At 37.8% G+C, this 23,625-nt stretch overlaps 1 protein-coding gene across 1 annotated transcript in view; it reads right to left on the bottom strand.

The window, feature by feature from the left end:
• Positions 1-23,625, bottom strand: part of LOC150110472 (Rieske domain-containing protein-like) — a 59,898-nt gene that overhangs the window by 19,825 nt on the left and 16,448 nt on the right. Inside the window, exons 2-3 of the mRNA XM_090394008.1 lie at positions 16,860-16,998; positions 5,682-5,852 (exon numbers count right to left, since the gene is read on the bottom strand). Coding sequence (XP_090250134.1) covers positions 5,682-5,852; positions 16,860-16,944 — 256 coding nt within the window. The 5' untranslated portion in view covers positions 16,945-16,998. The remainder of the gene's footprint in view (positions 1-5,681; positions 5,853-16,859; positions 16,999-23,625) is intronic.

The raw sequence follows: 23,625 nt of genomic DNA, 5'->3' as shown, positions 1-23,625 counted from the left end.
GCGATAGAGAATAGGAGCTTCTTGGTAAGTCACACCATGTTCAGTTTTTTTTCTGAAAACTTTAGTTTCCGAAAATCCCCGCATATATCCCGCACGTCGATTTTTTAGCTTTAATTTTGGGAAAAAAGTGCGAGTTATATTCGAGTAAATACAGTAATTTTTTTAGCTTTGAAATTCTTAAGTATGGATCATTGATTAAAGACTGGATTTATAAAATGCACAAAAATATAGTAATATAGTAAATTCAAGTAGCTGTAAGCAACAAGAAAACGTTGATATTGTATCTGGATCAAATGAAATTGATAAGGGTGTGTCGTCTGGCATCTCTAGAGAACCAACTAGGAAGAAGATGAAAAATCTTCATAAGTATGACATGAATTACTTGAAATGTGGATTTTCATAAACGGGAAATGTAGAGGAACCTATTCCAAATTTTGTTCTATTAAAAATAAATCGTATTTTTTGTTTACATGAACATATAAATTTTGTTTACATGAACATATAAGGGAGTACTTGGTAATAATGAAAATTTAAGGGGTACACAGATATCTGAAGTTTGAGGAAACACTGCATTATGGGATACTAAGGCAAGTGATGAGAAGTTATACCACCTTTGCCGCAAGTGGCCCCAGTCCTGAAAATACTTCAGGTGCAAACTTTGTTTGCTTACACACTTGGATAAAAGGATTAAACCAAATATATAATTGGTTCCCTTCCATATGTTTTTCTTAGCCTCTTCTCAAGAATGCATGTATAAATCTTTCCTGGAATATCCATTAGAAATTCCTCTATAATTATAGTTTTATTTCACTCTCTCTCTCTCTTTTTTTTTTTTTTTTTAAACAGATGAATACTATGATATCTTTATTCCAATCATTCAACCCTCTGACCAGGCTTTCTGAATTATGCAGTACAGCCACTACTGTAAAACTTTTATATCTCCATATTTGATCCTTTCTAACCAAATATCTACTCTGGAAGCTTTCCTCATTTCAGGATTTTGACAGTTCCCCCCTCACCCACCAAGTATTGATGCTATCTTCATTGTCTTTGATTCCTTTTATAGTACTTTACCTGTTGCCAAAAGGTGTCACACCTTATTATTAATATTCTCTAGATTAGAGATAAGTTGATGGAAGTTTTTTTACTTGGCTATGCTACCAATTATATATCTGGTTTAATTTGGTTCCATTACTTTCACCTTAGTATCACCACCTCTGGGTCTTGCTCCCACTGATGAGACCTTTATCGAGGTACTTTACCTTTATTTCTAAGCTCTTTTCAATAGCCACCAGGACATTTTACTACCTTCCCACCAGTCATCTTGCAACTTCTGTTTTAGCTGCCTCAGTTATGATAGGACAGAGCTGACAAGGGCCATGATTGCCGATGAAAAGATTGTGCAGGAGGAATGGTGAGCAGCTTTTTGATGTATGGAGTGGATTTGATGGACAAAAAAGACATATATGCCTGATGGACTACATTTAAATAGTTTTGGAGTTAGATGTTTGGAGAGAGTGTTGATTAGTAAGAGTCTGGTAATGCAAAACCAGGGAAACTAGAGATATTAGGGAGGATGAAATCAAGCATGTGTCTAGCCACCCACCCTATGATAAATGAGAATGTGTACACTAATGATTACACAATGCAAAATGGGATTTCATAGGTTTCCAATTTGAATGGGTTGGTAATGACATTACACGAGGGTAACTATGGGTACAAAGGGATGTTGAAATGCATGTACCCGAATGCAAGAAGTATCAGGAATAAGGGTGAGGAGTTTTTGGCATTGGTCAGCTTGACTTGGCCAAAAATTACAGGCATCAGTGAGACCTGGTTGACTGAAAATGATATAGTTACAGGGATAGAATGTAAAGGATATTGTATTTTCAGAGAGGAAAGAAGGAACAGGACAGGAGGTGGTGGTATTGCTGAAGACAGCTGAAGAATTACAACCAACAAAATTAGAAGTTCAAGAAGATTTTAAGTCTGAGGGAGATGGTTTATTTCAGGCTGTCTGGTGTGAGACAGAGCAAAGAGGGCAAAATATATCATTGATTGCTGTTATGGACCAGGGGGAAGGGGTTTCTACAGGAAGATGTAGATGCCATGTATCGGCAGATTAGCACAATGAGTGTAGGTCAAAACATTTATTCTGGGAGAACTTTAAATATGGAGACATCAATTGGAGGCAGGAAAAGGGGCATGGCAAGATGGAAGTGGGATTTATACAGTTGCTAAGGGATAATTACATGAAAAAACATGTTATAGAGAGGAACAAGGGGTTTGAGAGTGTTGGGAGCATACAACGATATATCCATAACCAAGGTAGACACACTCTGCCTCCAATTGGGGAGAGTAACCATGTAGTCTTGTTCTGGGAAGTTGCCAAACATGTGGAGTTATCTGTCAAGAAGGGGTTTATGCTTAACTCTAAGACTCAGGAGTCATCTTGGAACGGTGTCAAGGCTTGAAACACTACAAGGTAAGAATGTCAGAAGTGCATGACAAGCAGTCAAAGATTGCTTGAGAACAGCAGTATCAGACTGCATATCCAAGGTCAGGAGGATAAACCAAGCTGGAATTAAGTGGATGAGTAGGGATATAAAGCAAAAGTTGGAAAAAAAAAAAACATTGTGGAGGAAATAGAGAAAAGTGATCAACATAGTCATGAACAGTACAAAGTTTAAGCAAGAAGGATAACTAGTATGGTAATAAAAGCAAAATCAGACTATGAGAGAGAATTAGCCAAACAGGCCAAAGTAAACTCAAAAGAGTTTTTTTGTTATGTAGTAAGTAAGAGGAAAAATTACTATGGTAGAATGACTTTAAACAGCGCACATGGTATGAAGGTGACTGAACCAAAACAAATAGTTGAGTTGCTGAGTGATCATTTGGGGAGAGTCAGCAAACTGTTCAGACATGACTTTCCTGTAATAAACTCATACTGTTCCTTGAAAAGTATGTCTTGTTTGTCCACCCATTTCTCTATGCAAATTCTTACCAACTTCTCTAAAATCTTTACAATTACTCCATAGGTACCGATAGGTCAATAGTTAGACACATCAGTCTTTGTACCACCCTTATGCATTGAAATTATCATACATTCTTTCCATTCCTGTGGGATCTTACATGAGCTAAGACTCAAATTATAGAAACATGTCAATTGCCTAGCCATTTCAGTTGAATGTTCCTTTAATAGACGTGCTGATATCCCAATCTGTCCCAGCTGCAGAAATCATATCTTGATTATGCAACAGCTCTAGACTCTCCTTCTCATACACCTCTATCTCTTCATTCAATGTAGTGGTAGCACTTTACTATTATTATTATTTAGGCCTCCAAGGAGTCAAAAGACTCATCGCGGGAGATCCTTCCTTGGAAACACAAGTCTATCAAGACTCAACGTGTGAGGTCCCTCCTAGGAAACACAAAGTCTATCATACCACTCCTATACACCATAATTGATATATCTTAGCAAAGTGAGCACTCATTAATTGAACTGCATCATCTGATTCTGATACTAGGATACCATCTACAATCAGTCAAGTTATTCATCTGCATTCATTCTTTCTTTTACTTGCAGCATAATGATAAAATTCTTTTGGGTAGCCTTTAGCATGTGCAGCCAATTTCTTTTCATAGTTCAACTTAGCTTTTTGTGCAATGCTCATAACTTGTCTGGCTGAGCTTCACGTATTCCATAACTTCTCTCGCTCTTATTCTCATGATATTCCTTCCACATCATCATCTTCTTATAGATCTCTTGTTTCATGAGATTGTACATCCATTTCATTGTGCATCCATTTAAGAAGGCATGTTTTTTTTTGCTAGTGCCAGAGCTGTGTTTAGAAATGGATGACTAATGATACATAACACATACAGCTGCTACCAGCATGGAATGGGAGCATATAGCCATGAGCAGCTATATGTATTGTGCATCACCAATCCATTGTTATTCCATGATATGAGATCAGCCATAAGAAGTTGTGGTAAAATATCAGCAGTGAAACATACTGTGATGATTCAGAGTTTGAGTTACAGTATAAAGTATTCTACTGCCATCTCAATTTATACAATGACATCCACTATAAATATAGCACTGTCCACATAGTTAGCCTAGTGGATTTGGGCTTCGCAACCATATGCCTGGAGAAGGAGTGTCCTAGGTTCGATTCTCGTCGACGACGTGAGGAGCTAAAGGATCTTCCTCAATCATAGCTAAGTTAGCTGGTCTTGGGCGTTTTTTTTCCGCAAGCAGGCAAACCGGTCGTGGACACACATGGATTACAGTCAAGAATACTGACCCAGCCATAGGCCTGATTCGTCAGCTATGCCGGTTCCGGACCCCAGATAAAATTTGGGGGGGACTTAGATGGTGCCGTACATTCCCATAAAGGGAACTTACATTGTGCCATCACATGGAAATTAATTAATTAATATAGCACTTGCACAATCCTGCTATACCACAATATATGACATGGAATAGCAAATCTGGAATCTGCTATTTTTGATCATTGCTGACAGAAAAATTTTCTAACCCATATACATCTGGTTATTGTCAATTGTGAGTATAATTGAAATGCTCAAATGTAATGTGATAAGATAACCGAATGACTTGAACATGAGTTTGTTGTGATTGTTTCTGTTACTAGAAAATGATATGTAAGGTAAGTGTATTAGCCACAACTTGTTAACCTGTTTTTTGTTTTTGTTTTTTTTCAAGGTAAGGATATATTGTCGGAGGCGGAGGAAATAAGAGATCTGGGGGTGATAGTGGATAAGGATCTGAAATTTAGGGGACACATAGCCAAAATTGTAAAGGCAACACAAAGGCTTCTGGGAATGATGCGGAGGACACAGACTTGTAGAAGTAAGGAGATTCTTGTTTCATTGTATAAGGCTTTGATTAGGCCACACATGAACTACTGTGCCCAGATTCGGTCACCTGGTTTTCAGAAGAATGAAGAGATGTTGGAAAGGGTCCAGAGGCGACTGACTAAGGTATGGAATGTTGAGTATGAGGAAAGATTGAGAATATGCAACTTGCAGAGTCTGGTGAACAGGAGGAAAGGGAGATATTATTATTATTAATACATGACACCTCCAGGGAGTCCAAAGGCTCATCAAGGGAGGGCACCTTCTCTACAGCTCTCTGTCTCAATCAACTACACCAATACCATCTATCGCCCACCACAACCACTAGAATTGCCACAGACAATCACAAACATCCATGCTCATGGCAGGATTTGAACCCACAGCCTTTTGGCTGGAGAGCAGATATGCTAACTACTTGGCCAACCGGGCTGGCATATGATAGAGAGACCTACAAGTTATTAGGGGGTTGTTATAGTATCAATGCTACAGAAAATAATGGGAGATCATCCCTGGAAACTGTATAAAGAAGGTGTGAGTAGGGGAGTGAGAAGCAGGTTTTTTTCATGCAGAGTTGTGAATGATTGGAATACACCACCTGAGAATGTGGTGTCTGCAGAGAATTTGAGTGTGTTTAAAGCACAAGCTGTGTGTATGATAAAAGGACCTCTTAGATGAGTCTTTGATGCCATGGGGTCTTGGGTAATAATAATAATAAATATAGCTATGGTTTTTTAATAGTAATTTTCCTATAATTTTTTAATAGGTTATAAACTGCTGACAATAATAATAAATCTCTTATTTACCAGCATGGGGACAGTTCTCATTAACAGCATAGACTTTATCACCATGTCTAAATAGAGCCACATGGATGTTATTCAGCACTGCTAAAGAACCCGATGGATTATTTTTATTACCATCACGCACTGATGATGAATGATTATTTATAGCAGAGGATAAACCCCAATCAGGAAGATCTATAAAAAGAGAAAATAAATCTCAAAAATCCTAGAACTCTATATGTCACAGAGAATTACTACAATCATCAGAAATTTAAAAATATATATATTATATACAGGTAACCCTCGTATAACGTGGATGTTAGGTTTCACAGAAATGCTGCATTATGCAAGACTCGACTCAGATCATAGAAAAAGTAGAGTTATGTTCTGAAATCATTTTTTTTTTTTAAATTATATAAACAACAATGACATACCCAACAAAAATATTTTTATTTAATTCAGGTAATTCATGTTAGTTAAGAAAACATGTAAACTATGAAACAAAATACATAGTATAAACTTATAAAAATACAAATTGTACGTAAACTTTATTTCCCAACATGCATATGGGAAATAAAGTTTATTTTTATTTCCCATATGCATTATGGGATTAGCCCAATGTTTTAGGCTAAATAAAATAAAGTGCATAATTTAATCGTAATCACTATCTTCAAAACGAACATTTCGTAGATGTTCTTTATTTACGAGTGGCCGGACGTCGTCATCACTTGAAATCTCTTGGATATCATTTGTATAATTCTCATTGCATATTTCGGCTGGTTTAGTTATCAAGAAGTCAGTATTTTTTTACTAAGTAATTTAAGGTAATTACAACGTCACTAGGATATACATTAAAATAAATTTTAATATTCTTCAATATTTCGGCAACGTCACGTTGCATTTTCAAGAAACTTAAGAACAAGACACGTGTACGCAGGCACAACAAACAGTAAATGAGGAAGAAGCAGGAAGCTATTATTTCTCCTAAAGTCCTGATGGTGTTCCCTAGCGGGCAATGTTGGTATTCTTGGGTGATTGGGCTGAAGGTCTTCTGATGTAGGTTTCCCAAATTTGAGGCGGTCTCATGCAGCCAAATTTGTTGAGGTTTGGATTGTTTCTTAGGGCTGAAGCTGATTCCGTGAAAAGCCTTTCATACTTGTATTTACTACGGTGTACTTTCGTGGCTTTCTTCCACCGTATTCTATGGCAGGTATCCAGTGCATGGTCAGCAAGACCAGAGGTGGCTGTACTGGTGAAACCAGATGTAGTCCTTGTGTTCTGAAATTCTGATATTGGCTGTCCTGCCTGTTTGGCCAAAGTAGGACAGCTAACAGCTGCAAGGGACCTGGTATACACCAGGTAGGTCTGGGGGGGGGGGGGAGGATGGTATTTAGTAGAGTGGATAAGGGATGCCAATTTTTTATATGGTCTGTAACAAGAAGTTAAGTCATGTTTTTTTAGGATTTTTGTAATTTTTTCCGAGGTGCCTCGGATATAGGGTATGGTGATGGATTTAGAGTAATCTTTGTTGTGAGGGGGGGGGGTTTACTGGTTTCAATATTTTTTGGATTTTTTTTTTTTGGAGGGGCGGTTACCATTGGCTGAGAAAGTGTTGAGAATGTGGTTTAGTTCTGTGGTTAGGGCATTGTCATTTGAACAGATAAGTTTAGCCCTGTTGTGTAGTGTCTTAATGACTCCATATTGTTGTGAAAAGGGGTAGTGGGATTGTTGGTGAATGTATCTGCCATACAGGCAGATACATTCACCAACAATCCCACCACCCCTCCTTTGGGTTTTCTATAGACTGAGAAAACTAATGTTCCATCAGGCTGGCGGGTGACTAGTGTGTCTAAGAAAGGAAGGCAGTTGTTTTTTTCTTCTTCCAGGGTGAATTTGATTCTGGGGTGTTGGTTGTTTAATGTGTTAGGAAGGAGAGACGTGCATCGGAGCCATGTGGCCAAATAGCGAACACATCATCAACATAGCATAGCCAAATGGTTAGTTTTTGTGGGGCAGAGTTTAAGGCTTTCTCTTCAAAAGTCTCCATAGTTGGCCAAGGGTGGGGAGAGTGGAGAACCCATGGCTGTCCCCTCTATTTGTTTGTAGAATTTTCCTTGCCAAACAAAATAGCCCGAGTTCATTGTGAACTGAAAAAAGGGCTGTGATATCGGGAGGAAATTTAGCTTGGATTAGCTCTATCTTAAAGCTATCAAGACAACTGAATTGTCTCGCCTTCCTAAAACGCTGCAGGGATAACCAGGTAATTCCTAACTGTGTGAAATTCAAGCACCGTTTCTCTTCGCAAAAGGCGCTTTGTATTTATAACCGTGCCAGGCAAGCCTTACTCAGAGAACAAATTGCCGTGACTCGGCATTTCCTGAATGATGCTAACGTAGCCATACAGGCACTCGAAGATGACCTTTCAAGCACCTTAAGCTATGAAATTTGGTCTATTTTATACGACATCTTGTGCACTGCAGCGGAGAAAGAATTTAAAAAAGTACGAGATCGACACATCAATCGATCTCGAAACCACAACTTCCTACCGAAATGGCAGTCAACCTTTCGTCAATTAGTGTAAAACCTGAAGCACTCGACGCCCTCGCACGTGGCCATAACTTCGCCAGTGCACCCAGAAGAATACCTGCTGAAGATATTATGATAAGAATTGAATGCGGGATACGACATCTTCCAAACCACGTCGCCAATGATATTAGACTGGATGTAGCTTGTGTTCTGACCAAAGCTAAACTACCAAAAGCCAACATGCCCAGCAAGGAAATTAAATCTCTACTGGAATTAAAGAAAAACAAGAAAATAATAATCACCAAAGCTGATAAAGGGAATGCCACAGTATTGCTTAACCAAAAGGATTACGCAGGTAAGCTGAAAGTTTTATTGTTAGATCAGGCTACTTACCTTCCTATCGAGTACAATCCCACCAACTCATAAGAATTGAACGCGGGATACAACATCTTCCAAACCACATCGCCAATGATATTAGACTGGATGTAGCTTGTGTTCTGACCAAAGCTAAACCACCAAAAGCCAACATGCCCAGCAAGGAAATTAAATCTCTACTGGAATTAAAGAAAAACAAGAAAATAATAATCACCAAAGCTGATAAAGGGAACGCCACAGTATTGCTTAACCAAAAGGATTACACAGGTAAGCTGAAAGCTTTATTGTTAGATCAGGCTACTTACCTTCCTATCGAGTAAAATCCCGCCAACTCACAAATTAGAAAACTCCACAGGCTCCTTAATAAGGTCACTTCTTGGCCTGTGGAAATCACTAACAAATTAAAACCATTTAACTCCATACCCCCCCCTTTATTTATGGACTCCCAAAAATACATAAGGAAAATGTGCCATTACGTCCCATAATGGATGGCATTGATTCCCCCACATACAAACTAGCTAAACATTTGGCTAAAGCTCTCACACTATACTGGCAACACACCTTCACACACAAAAAACTCAGCCCACTTCAAAGCTAGCATAGAAAACCTTACACTCAAACACACTAACATAATGGTCAGTTTTGATGTCTCCTCCTTATTCACAAATGTCCCACTCAAAGAATCCTTAGAGCTAATCGAAGCTAAATTTCCTCCCGATATCACAGCCCTTTTTCAGTTTACAATGAACTCGGGCTATTTTGTTTGGCAAGGAAAATTCTACAAACAAATAGAGGGGACAGCCATGGGTTCTCCACTCTCCCCACCCTTGGCCAACTTTTATATGGAGACTTTTGAAGAGAAAGCCTTAAACTCTGCCCCACAAAAACCAACCATTTGGCTTCGCTATGTTGATGATGTGTTCGCTATTTGGTCACATGGCTCCAATGCACTCTTCTCCTTCCTAACACATATAAACAACCAACACCCCAGAATCAAATTCACCCTGAAAGAAGAAAAAAACAACTGCCTTCCTTTCTTAGACACACTAGTCACCGGCCAGCTTGATGGAACCTTGGTTTTCTCAGTCTATATAGAAAACCTACCCATATAGGCATATACATTCACCAACAATCCCACTACTCCCTTTTCACAACAATATGGAGTCATTAAGACACTACACAACAGGCTAAACTTATCTGTTCAAATGACAATGCCCTAACCACAGAACTAAACCACATTCTCAACACTTTCTCAGCCAAAGGCTACCCCCCCAAAAAAAAAAATCCAAGGCACTTGGAAAAAATTACAAAAATCCTAAAAAAACATGACTTAACTTCTTGTTACAGACCATATAAAAAATTGGCATCCCTTATCCGCTCTACTAAAGACCAACCTTCCCCCCCCCCCAGACCTACCTGGTGTATACCAGGTCCCTTGCAGCTGTAAGCTGTCCTACTTTGGCCAAACAGATCAGAATTTCAGAACACAAGGACTACATCTGGTTTCACCAGTACAGCCACTCTGGTCTTGCTGACCATGCACTGGATACCTGCCATAGAATACGGTGGAAGAAAGCCACGATAGTACACCGTAGTAAATACAAGTATGAAAGGCTTTTCACGGAATCAGCTTCAGCCCTAAGAAACAATCCGAACCTCAACAAATTTGGCTGCTTGAGACTGCCTCAAATTTGGGAAACCTACATCAGAAGACCTTCAGCCCAATCGCCCAAGAATACCAACATTGCTTGCTAGGGGGCACCATCAGGACTTTAGGAGAAATAATAGCTTCCTGCTTCTTCCTCATTTACTGTTTGTTGTGCCTGCGTACACGTGTCTTTTTCTTTAGTTTCTTGAAAATGGCAACTTGACGTTGCCGAAATATTGAAGTATATTAAAATTTATTTTAATGTATATCCTAGTGACGTTGTAATTTCCTTAAATTACTTAGTAAAAATTGCATAACCAAAGTCTAAGCCTTTCCACGAGAACAAGAAGTCAGTAATAAGGCCTTACTTACCACTATGCTGCAATTTTTTATTAAGTTCATAATATGGAGCTAAACAAATATCCAACTGTCTCATGAATTTTCCGGTGCACTCCATTGAGAGATCATTATTATCCATAAAATAACTTCCTAACTTTCTTGCCAAGTCCAATCCTTCTGCTAATTTCTTTAAACTGAATTGTTTAACGGATTCATCACAATCAGAATCTTCCCTGCCACTTGGTTCGACGTCATCTATTAATTGTACTAGTTCCTCCTAATTTAAATCTATTTCCCCATCAATTAATTCACTAATTTCGTTTTCAATGATATCGCAAAAACCCTCTATGTGGCCATTGCTATAAAAATTGTAGTAACCCTTTATATGGTAAACAATTGACAAACATGCATGCTAAAGGGTATTTCCCCTAATATGAATTTGCTACTTATAACTACATGCACAATACGGGCAGACGTATCGCGCATGTAGTTTTTAACGAAGATAAAAATTTGATTTTTAAGTCGCGCGGTGAAAAATATATGAAAAGATAAAAGGTTACTACAATTTGTAGACTGTGTTTTTATTGAAACTGCGTTGAACAAGGGTTACTACAATTTGTAGACTGCATTATATCGAAACCGCATTATTTAAGTACCGAGTTATACGAGGGTTACCTGTGTGTGTGTGTGTATATATATATATATATATATATACTGACTCGTAAAAGTAAGGAGATTCTGGTTCCATTGTATAAAGCTCTGATTAGGCCACACATGGACTACTGTGCACAGATTTGGTCACCTGGTTTTTCAAAATAATGAAGAGATGCTGAAAAGGGTTTAGAGGTGACTGACTAAGGTAATTTCTGTTCTCTGGAATGTTGAATATGAGGAAAGGTTGAGAAGATGCAATATGCAAAGTTTAGTGGATATGAGAAAGAGGGCTGATATGACAGAGATGTACAAGTTGGTAAGGGGTTGTTATAAGATCAATGCTGAAGAGGTTTTACATAAAATGATGGGAGATCGGATTACTTCACTCTCCTAACTTAAACAGATCCGATGGTTTATGTCTATCCCCTTTATGAGAGATAAACATAAACCATTTTTTTTTTTTTTTTTTTTTTTTAAGTTAGGAAATTTATTGACCATTATAGTTATCTTACATTTGCTACTTAGGTGGCGCTTTTTGGAATTGTCAGTTGTTTTAATTTTATCTTAGAATGTACTGAAAATGCCTGTGACATGCAGGCAAAAATTATACTATTAAATAATCTTTTTACGCGAGTTTTTCCGTTATTAATTTTGTATTTATATGTCTGCTCACGGTATTCCCTTATTAAAACTGACTAGCTTATATGTTTCAATCATACCCCCCCCCTTTCTTCCTTCTATTCATGAGACTTTGCAGTGTCTTTGGACACTGCAAAGCCTCATGAATAGAAGGAAGATTGACTTTGCAGTGTGAATCTGTTCCTCATACTTCACATTTCAAAGATCACTGACCACCTTTGTGAATCTTCTCTGGACCTTTTCTAACATATCCTCGTCACCGTGAAAACTCAGCAACCAAATCTGTGCACAATAATCCATATGAGGTCTGATCAAGGTCTTATACAATGCCATCATAACCTCTTCATTTCTGCATGTTAAGGTCTTCAGCATCGACATGTTGACAGCATCCAGGTCATCTCTCCAAATGGAAAACACATCATTAACAATGTATAGCCAAACAGTGGATCTATATGGGGCAGAGCTTACAGCTTTCTCTTCAACGTTTCCATGAAGTAATTAGCCAGAGGGAGAGAAAGTGGAGTGCCCATGGCTGTCCCCTCTATTCATTTGTAAGATTTTCTTTGCCTAACAAAATAGCCTGAGTTCATAGTGAACTTAAACAAGGCTGATATTGGGAGGAATTTCAGCTTGAATAAGATCTAAAGTGGGACATTGTAGGATTTTCTTGCCAAATGAAAGCCCGAGTTTATAGTGAACTTAAACAAGGCTGAAATATTGGGAAGAAATTCAAGCTTGTATAAAGTCTAAAGTGTCTTTAAGTGGAACATTGGTGTACAGAGAGGAGACATCAAAACTGAACATAATGGCTTTAAAGCGGGTTGCATTTTTTATGTGCATGCTGTCAGTATATTGGGAAATTTGAATATAGCTGATTTGTATGCAGGTTAACCTACAGTTGGACACCATACACATTCTGCTTATAGATTTTAGATAGTCCATATATATATGAGGGGGGGGGGGGTGAGAAAGATATGGTTTTAGTTTATGAGTAACTTCAGCAGGTCAGGAAGTGACCTTTTTCAGGAGTCTGTGAAGTGGTCTGATCTGTGTATCAGTAGAGTCATAGTCTAAGGGAAGGTAGGTTGAGTAAGCTTTAAGCAAAGTAAGTTTGAATGTGTAATCATGTTAGTTTAGAACTACTGTAGCATTCTCCTTATCAGATTTAGTAATTACTATTTTATTATTCTTTTTAATTTCAAATAGTTCATATTCTTTATAGAAGTTACTTTTTGAAGGCTTTGCTTATATCAGTACATTGGCAACATCTATTCCGATATCATTAGCAATGTGGAGGAAGGCTAAGAATGCTTTGTGTCTACAAAAGAAATTATGATTCAGTCTGAATCATAATTTCTTTTGTAGGATTTTTTATGGTGCAAGTGTTTAGAGAGAGAGTATGCACTAATTGCTTGGTGTTTGTGGGTGAAGAAGAGAGGTTTATTGCATTGTTTACTTGAAGTTGTTCAGGCTTGAGAGCAGAATTTTTCTAGATGAAATAATCGGTTCTTCATGTACCCAAGGATGTTGAGACACTCTGAACCACTGAAGGAATTTCCATCAGCAAGTTACAGAAGTCTTTCTCATCTCTTCCTTTCAAGAGAATTAGAAACAATATGCATTATATTATCAAAAATCCAACATACTATTTTAGTTAATTCTTGTTGAATCAAAGAAGTTCTAAAGGAAGTGGTAAAAGGTGAAGATGAATGTTGGAGTTTATTTCACCTTAGATATTTTAAGTGAGGAACCATGTATCTCATTGCAGGAATTCTTAATCCACCAGATTTAACAGCCATATGAAAATAGCAACTGGAACATCATGTGGTAGTCTAAATCAAATATTCAGCTAAAATGCTTTTCTATTACACTTGACAACACCTACTCACTCACACATAAACTCAATCCACTTTAAAGCCAAAGCCTCACACTCTAACATACTGACATAATAGTCAATTTTGATGTCTCCTCTCTGTACACCAATGTTCCACTTAAAGACACTTTAGACTTTATACAAGCTTGAATTTCTTCCCAATATTTCAGTCTTGTTTAAGTTCATTATAAACTCGGGCTTTTGTTTGGCAAGAAAATCCTACAAACAGAGGGTATACAGCCATGCTCTCCACTTTCTCCCCTCCCCCTGGCTAATCACTTCATGGAAACATTTGAAGAGAAAGTGCTAAACTCTGTCCCATACAGACCCAATGTTTGGCTATGCATTGTTGATGTGTTCTCCATTTGGCGACATGGCCTGATGCTGTCAATATATTTTTAACACACCTAAACAATTAACATCCCAGCATTCACTTCACATTAGAAAAAGGAAAATAAGTCCCCCCCCCCCTTCCTAGACACTTTAATTACACGCCAGCCTGATGGATCCCTGGCATTCTCTGTTTAAAACAGTAATCCCACCCCACTCCCAACATAGTATGGGATTATTAATAAAATCCTTCAATATGTCAACTGATTGGAAACTTACTTTTTTTGGTTCAGGATTTGCAAAAAATTTCTTATTATTATTATACAGTATCATATCATACTATTATATGGATGAAGTCCAAAAACTCATCATGGGAGACCCACACTAATGTTTATATACAAAACCTATCATACTTCTCCTTAAACTCGTTCACTGTTATGGCACTCACAACTAATTCTGGCAATTCATCCAACTCATTCACCACTGTCCACACAAAACATCTAGTCTGCAGATCATTACTAACAACGCCCTTACACAACTTCTACAGATGATCCCTAGTTCTGTTACTATTTTTCATACATTGAACTATTTCCTTCACATGAATTTTATGAAACTTCTTGAATTCTTATAAGTTTCTCCCCTCTTTTTTGCCTATCAATTAAACATTCTCACCTATACATCTTCAACCCTCATAGGGAGCATTCCAAAGATTTGTTACCAGCTTGGTCACTCATCACTGGGTTCTCTCCACCTGCTGATCCTTAAGAAAACCAGGTGACCAAATCTGTGCACAATAGTCAAGATGCAGCTGAATCATACCCTTATTAAGAGGGATAACAACTTCCCAATCTTTACTTATTAGCATATTTTTCAGCATTGAAGTAATCCTTTGATTTAACAACTTTATCAGAGGAAATGCCAATTTTCATGCACATTCATGTAGTATATGGGCTGACATGCTCTCCAGTCCAACTGCTGCATTCACATTGATATATTTCAATATGCTGAACACCTACTGTTCATGAACCTGCCAATTTTGACATGCCTCTCTATCACATCAGCAACTACAAATTCTCCACCTTGATGATACATCTTTGCAAAATAATCACTTAGCAACTCAACTATTTCTTTTGCTTATGTCACCTTCCCACCATCAGCAATGATTGAAGTCATCTTACTATAGTCATTTTCTTGCTTGCTTGCTATATAAAGGAAAAAAAAAACACAAAAACTCTTTCGGATTTACTTTGGTCTGCTTAGCTAATTTTCTCTCATAATCTGATTTAGTCTTTCTTACCATACTAGTCACCCTTCTTGCTTGAGCTTTGTACTGCTCATGAATATGCTGATCACCTATTTCTTTATATTCCCTCCACAGTGTTTTCTTTTTTTTTTTGCAGCTCTTGTTTTATATCTCTCTCTTCTAATCCACTTAATTCCCACTAGGTTTATCCTCCTGACCTTGAGTATGCAGTCTGATACTGCTTCTTTTAAACAATCTCTGACCACTTCTCATGCACTACTGATATTCTTTCCTTGTAGCTTCTAATTATCAGCTTTATAGTTCAACATAAACCCTTTCTTGACAGAGAATCTCACATGTTTAGCACCTCCCTACTAGATTCAGCACTCTCAAACCCCTGGTCCCCTCTATAATGTATTGTTTCATATAATTATCTCTTAGCAACTGTATAGATTCCACTTCTGTCTTGCCAAGCCCCCTTTCCTCCCTCCAATCTATGTCCCCATAGTCAACGTCTCCCATAATAATTGTCTGATTGCACTCATTGAGGTTATCAGCCAATACATGGCATTTAATCTTCCTGTGGACCCCCACCCCAAGTCCATATGCAATCAACAATATATTTTGTCTTATTGTCTTCTATCACACACCACACCAGCTTCAAATGAACCATCTTCCCCATAACTAAAATCCTCTTTAATTTCGAATTTTGTTGGTTGTAGTTTAGCTATCATCAGCAATATCCCACCTCCTGTCCTATTAACTCTATCCTCCCTCAAATTACAATACCCTTTACATTCTTTTCCTGTAACCATATCATTTTCGGTTAATCAGTACTGGTGCCTATAATTTTTAGCCAAGTCAAGATGACCAATGCCAAAAAATCCTCCCCCATATTCCTGATACTTCTGGCATTCCTGTACATGCATTTCAACATCCCTTTGGAACCACAATTACTCTTGTGTAACACCATTAACAATCCACTCAAATCTGAAACCTCTGTAATCGTATTCAGCAATGCATAATCAATTTTGAACACACTCATTTATTCCAGGGTGGCCAGACAGATGCTTGATTGTATCCCTTCTAATATTTCTAGTTTCCCTCGTGTTGCACTACCACACTCTCACTAATCAACACCTTCTCCAAACATATAACTCCCACACAATTCAAATGTAGTCCAGCAGGCACATATAAGTCATTTCATCCTTCCAATTCACTCCATACATTTATAAACCACACACCATTCCTCCTGCACAATCTTTTCATTGACTTATTAGCAATATGGCCCTACTTCTCAATCCTGTCCTATCAAACAAGGCAGCAGACTCACAATCTTTACTTTCTTACTATTCATTTTCACTTCTTGCAACAACTCTTTCATATCCTCTCTAAGTGCATATTTCTCCCCTTTTAAATCATTTGTTCCTGCCAAAACAGTCATTCTTTCACTTCTCCCTTCTGCAAATAACAGCTTCATTAACATCCTTGATCATATACACCTCAAAAATATAAAATGTAATTTACAGTTAGTATAAATAGTATGAATACTAAGCAGACTTAATTTTTCCCTACCTGTGATTTTAAATTCTTTAACAGGAAAAAACAGATCTTGCACATCTAACATTGATGTGTGGGATTTCTGTAAATCACAATTCATTTTTAAAAGTCTCTAACAGTTTTGAGAAGCCATGATGGTAAAGTAATGGATGTTCTGAAAAGCAATACAAAATACATACCATTATATTAATCTGGTATGGATTCTTAGACATTAATTATTACTTGCTGTTTAGAGAAGAAAATGAACATTTGCGATAATTATTTAGTTATTAAATTATCAGACCAATAATTTGCCTTAGTCACCAAGGCATCTTCATGGACCAAAGATATATTTTAATCCACACATTTAGGCATAGCAGGAAAGTAAACAAAACTGAGTGTAAAATGGTAGGAATCATAAAGTTATAGTTGGTGTCCTCTACAGGTGTGGTGAGGGAATCTTGCTTAATCTGCAGAAGGTCTCAAGATAGACAATTTCTCATTGATTTTGAGCCAGGCTCAAATTATTTAAATTCAGAGAATGTAGTGCTGTGATGGTTTTCAGGAAGTCTCTAATTTGTATCCACCACAGCACTACTCCATTCTCTGAATTTAAATAAATATGGCTGCATACTCAAAATCTAGGGGTAATCATCTGGAATCTACAGGAGAATGAGCAAGATACCATCACTTATGACTTCAAGCTCTTGCCTTTTTACACTTAGGCTATGTTTTCTTTCCTATTGGTGTGAACATGTGCACAGGTAGAGTTTTACCTCTGCATCCATGAACATGCCTCACTGACCATGGTAAAATATTGATAATAATAACTCAAATAAATAACTCAATATTAGTTAGTTCATTATTATCGGTAGATAGGCCAGCCTGGTTGGCCAAGTGGTTAGCGTATCCACTCTCCAGTCAAAAGGCTGCAGGTTCGAATCACACCATGGGCACGGATGTTTGTAATTGCCTGTGGAAAAACTAGTGGTGGTGGTGGTTGGCGGTAGATGGCGTTGGCAGATTGAGTGGTGGAGACAGAGTTGCAGATCAAGTGCCCACCCTTGATGAGTCTTTATTCTCCCTGGAGGTGTCAAATAATAATAATAGGTGTTTACTTCTCTAAACAACATGAGAAAACCATTGTAATTCCAAATACTATTATTATTATTGCACAGGCACCTCCATGGAGTCCTAAGACTCATCATAGGGGACTCAAACTATCAACACAATATCTATCATACTTCTCCTTAAAACGATTAACAGACAAAATACTAACAAATGACTCAGGCAACCCATTCCATTCTTTCACCACCTTAAGGTGAAAAATCTAGTCACTTGCTAACCACACTCTTGGCCAACTTCCAGAGATAACCCTCTTGTTCTGCTCTCTCTAGCCAAGCGCTGAAACATTTCCCTAGTGTCAATCCTATCAACCAACTTTTGCAATTCACAGACCACTCACTATCTTAGTCGCTTGCCTCTGGATCCTCTCCACCATATCTTCATCCCCAAGAAACTCAAGTGACTAGACATAAGCAGAGGAATCATATAAAAGTTTATAAACAGGAATGATATCTCCCTTATCTATGCTTATTTGTGTGTTTTTCATTAATGAAATAATCCTGTGAGTTACCCTAGCTACATGAGTAATATGCCCTCTAAATTTCAATTATCTACTACTACCTCCAAATCCATAGCTTCATCAATTTCCCAGAGTACAGTTCCCCTCAATGTGGTACACATCTTGTAATCGTTGTATCCCAAAATGCATAATTTTACTCTTTTCCACATTAAATTGACATCCATTATGTTTTGTCCATACTGGCAGCATATTCAAATCAACCTGCAAGCTCTCTATAACACCTTGAGATTATTTCCTATATCATTTATGTACAAATTAAACAGCAGTGGTCCAAGTGCAGAGCACTGCAGCACACCACTAGTCACTTGTTTACTCCTTGATTCTGCTCCTCTGTATACTACATAGTACTTTTAGTACTTTTCTGGTATCTGTCCATCAGCCATGCTTATCCACATCACCAGTTTAACATCCATCCCCATTTGTTGCAGTTTACATAACAGAGTTCCAACAGAAGCTTTACAAAATCCAGCAGTATCAATGTGTAGCCATTTCCTTTATCCAACTCAGCTGTCACCAGATTATAAAAAGTTCATAGATTACTAAAGCATGACCTACCCTTCACAAAGCCATGCTGCTCTCCATAGAGTATCATATTCTTATCCATCCATTCATGAATTCTCTTTCTGACCAACTTTTTCTGCTTTTACCACCACCACTCTTGAGATACTGATTGGTCTATACTTTGCTACCACAGACATAGATCCTCCTTTATGCAAAGGAATTATTTTGCCCTCCTTCCACTCTCTTGGGACTTTGCCAGAGCTGAGACTTAAAATGAAACAGTCTAATCAAAGGCATTCCAGTTCCCCTGCACATGCTCTTAAATTGCGAGCCAATATCCTATCCAATCCCAAAGTTGTATTTGCATTCAGATTCTGCAATATCCAAATACTTCTAATTCATCAATCTCTGTTTTCACATCTGTCCCTTTCACCTGTGTAATAACAATATTTTCACTTGGATGATATACCCTACAAACAAAATGACCACTGATTAGTTCCACAATTTCGTCTGCCTCTGTTACCTCTCTACTATCTGCACTCATTAAAGTTATCCTTCAATAATCATTCTTCCTCCTACTTGTCACACAATGAAAAAAATTTTGGCATTTCCTCACCTGTTCGGCTAATTTCTTCTTATAATCTGATTTTGAGTTCCTTACCATGCTGGTCACCTTTCTCCTTATATACCCTTCAAAAAATTTTCGTTTTTTGAATCTCATGCTTAATGATACTACTCATTCATCTAACTCCAACCAGATTTACCCTCCTGACCTTTGATATACAGTGTGATATTGCTTCCACCAGATATCCCTTGACTATCACTCATGCACTGTGAACATCCTTCCCTTGCAGAACTTCATGCCATGGTACAGCTTCAAGCTGCTTCCTAAGCTAATCATAATCATTTAACTCATAGTTCCACATATGCTCTTTCTTAAGTGGAATTTCCAAATATTTTGCTACCTCCTAAGTCAAGACTACATGATCACTTTCCCCAATAGGAGGCAATATAACAACCACCTTAGTCACAGACAGGTCTCCTGACCCTATAACAAGATTTAACACCTCGAGTCCCCTCTGTCACATTCTACTTCAAGTAATTATCTCTCAGTAAGTGTATAAATTCCATTTTGTTCCTGCCATGTCATCTTTCCTTCTTCCAATCTATGTCTCTGAAGCTAAAATCCCCCATAATAATTACTCAACTTGCACTCATTATACTAATCTACTAATGCATGTCTTCCACATCATTCCTGGCACCCCCCCCCACCCCGTGGCCTACAGCAGCAATTAGCTTTATATTTTGTCTCCCATTGGCCTTGATCTCACATTGAACTGACTCAAAAGAACTGCCATCTACCTAAATGACTCAATCCGGTTGGCTGCAATTTATCTACTATCATCAGCAGTATCCCCAGTCCTTTCTATTCTATCCTCCCTGAAAATACTAAATCCATCACATTCTATCCCTGTAACCATGCCATCTGCTGTTAGCCAAGTCTCATTAATGCCAAAAACTCTTCCCTCTTATTCCTGATGCTTCTAGCATTAGTATATAGAAACTATATTATCCCCTTAAGCTCCCAACCACCTTTACATTCTGAATTGACTACTCCAATTAATATTGTTGCCTTCTGCAATCTTGTTCACTCACACACACTCATTCGCTTCATGGGTGCCTTCACACACACTTGCATGCTTCCACCCTAATTGCTTTAGTTTTCCTGACTTTGCACTTCCACACTCTCAGTGAACAAAACACTCTCCAGACATCTACTGCAAATTCATTTAAGTGCAGTCCATTATCATTGTACAAATCTTTCCATCTATCAAACTCAGGTCATAGATGTATAAACTCTAGTTCATTCCTTCTGCACAATTGTTATATTGATTCTTCAGCTATCATTGCTATCCTTCTCAGTTTGCCTCTATGGCAGCAGACTCACAAACTTGACTCTCTTGCTCTTTGTTTTTGCTTCCCCCAACAAATCTTTTGCAACCTCCCTCATACAATACTTCTCACCTCTTAGATCATTGGTTCCAGGTAAAACAATCAATTCATTCACCTTCCCTTTCTGCATTCTGACGGAATTACAATAATATTAATTTCTGCACCAGAGAAACCAGATTTTGTAGTGCTTCAATGAAGCACTCTCCTTATCATAGAATCACCGTAAATAATTATTTGCTTACACTTATTCTCTTGATTATTCTTACAATTTTATTTTTCACTTCAGATCTCTTGTTTTTTTCTGTTTTAGTTTGACTGATCTCTTGCTGTTTCTGCAGCCTTTCAATTATTATTATTATTATAACGGTATCTCCATGGAGTCGAAAGACTCATCACGGGAGACCCCACATTGACACACTAACCATTATTTACACAATACCTATCATACTTCTCCTTAAATTCATTCACAGATGAAGCATTCACAACCATCTCTGGCAATGCATTCCACTCCTTCACAACCCTCCAAGTAAAAAATCTAGTCCTAACACCCTTGTTAACCACACTCTTAAATAATCTCCAGGAATGGCCCCTCATTCTCTCCCTTCCTGCACCGGTCTTATAAATGTCATCAGCATCAATCCTATAAAATCCCTTTAATAATTTATATGCTTCTATCATATCTCCTCTCCTATGTCTATCAGCTAGTTTTTAGAGTCAACAGATCTTCAATCTATCCTGGTAAGGAACATCCCACAGACCTGCAACAATCTTTGTAACTCGCCTCTAAATCCTCTCCACCATTTCTTCGTCACGAAGAAATCCATGTGACCAGATCTGTGCACAATAGTCCAAATGCGATCTTATTAATGCCTTATAAAGTAGAACAATAGCTTCCTTATCCCTGCTTGTTAGTGTGTTCTTCAACAACCATGTAATTTGATGTGATGTTTTGGCTATCTTTGCAATATGGCCCTTTAAACTTAAGTTCTCTGTCCACAGTGACTCCCAAGTCCCTTGCCTCGTCAACTTCTTGCAGTTCAGTTCCGTTAATATAGTAAACAGCATGTGATCTCATCCTCCTGAAGTGCATCACCTTACACTTAGCCACATTAAACTGACAGCCATTTACTTTAGTCCATATCGCCAGCCTATTTAAGTTATCCTGCAAGATATCTACATCATCTGAATTGACTATCGCTCTTCCTAATTTTGCATCATCAGCAAACAAGTGGACATTTCCCTTCAAAGTATTCCCAATATCATTGATGTACAAATTAAACAATAGAGGACCAAGCACTGAGCCTTGAGGTATACCACTAGTCACATGCCTTCTCCTAGACTCAGCTCCTCCGTAAACCACTCTTTGATATCTATCGACCAGCCATCCTCTAATCCATATAACCAGCTTCGGATCCATACCCATTTGCTCTAATTAATGCAACAGAGTTCCATGTGGAATCTTGTCAAATGCCTTTGCAAAGTCCAGCAGTATCACTGAGTAAGGATTTCCTTTATCCAACTCTATTGTTACTTTATCATAGAAAGTAAGCAAGTTACTGACACAAGACCTACCTTTCACAAAACCATGCTGTCCCTTATAAAGTATCATATTGCTGTCCGTCCAGTCCTGAATTCTAATTTTTACCAATTTCTCCAAAACCTTAACTGACACTCCAGATATATTGATTGGTCTATAATTTGCAACCTCAGTCTTGGAGCCTCCCTTGTGCAGTGGAATTTTTTCCCCTCTATTGGTACTTTACCAGAACTGAGGCTTAAATCAAACAGCCTGGTTAGAGAACTACTAATTCTCTTGCACATTCTCGTAACACATGTGCTGATATGCCATCTAACCCAATTGCAGTGTTAGCATTAAGGTTCTGTAATATATTAAGCACCTTTATTTCGTCTATCTCTAGACTCTCATCAGTCAATGACACATTTGACACTGCACTATCACAACCAAGATGGTAACTTTTGCAAAATGATCACTAAGCAACTCAACTAACCATCAACACTTTTTAAAGTAATCTTTCCATGGTTATTCTTCCTTTTACATGCCACATTGCAAAAGAACTCCTTAGGGTTTCTTTTGGATTCATCAGCTAGCTTCCTCTCGTAATTAGCTTTGGCTTTCCTTACCATACAGGTGACTCTCTTTGCTTGTACCTTGTACTGCTCATGGGAATGCTCATCTTTTTCTTTATACTTCCTCCACAACCTTTTCTTTATCTGCAACTCTTGCTTAATAATATTATTCATCCATCTTACTCCTACTTATAAAATCATAAATATAATAAAGTAATCAGGTGGAAGTTTAATGAATAAATGAGTAGCATCATAAAACAGAAGCAAAAGAAGAAAATGATATTGAGGATATATAACATGAGGGTGAAGATATTGAGGGTGTACGGTAATTAAAACCAAAGCTAATTATGACAGAAAGCTAGTTGTTAAGGCTTAAGAAAGCCTTGAGTTCTTTTGCTATGTGGCAAGTAAAATGAAGAATAACTGGAACAATAACTTTAACTTTAATGAGTGCTGATGGTAGGGAGGTACCAGAAGCAAACAAAATAGTTGAGTTACTGAATGATCATTTTGCAAGGATGTACCATCTAGGCAGAAATACTGCAATGCTAGATATGATATTGACTGATGTGAGAATCGAGGTAGATTACTGGGAGATGCTTATGATATTGTAGA

The sequence above is a fragment of the Typopeltis vanoorti genome, chromosome 1 (assembly GCF_054136105.1).
Source record: "Typopeltis vanoorti isolate ZY-2024b chromosome 1, IOZ_Tvanoo_1.0, whole genome shotgun sequence".
NCBI classification, from domain to species: Eukaryota; Metazoa; Arthropoda; class Arachnida; order Uropygi; family Thelyphonidae; genus Typopeltis; species Typopeltis vanoorti.
Note: the sequence above shows the minus strand (reverse complement) of the source record. Positions and strands in the feature narration are given on the sequence as shown.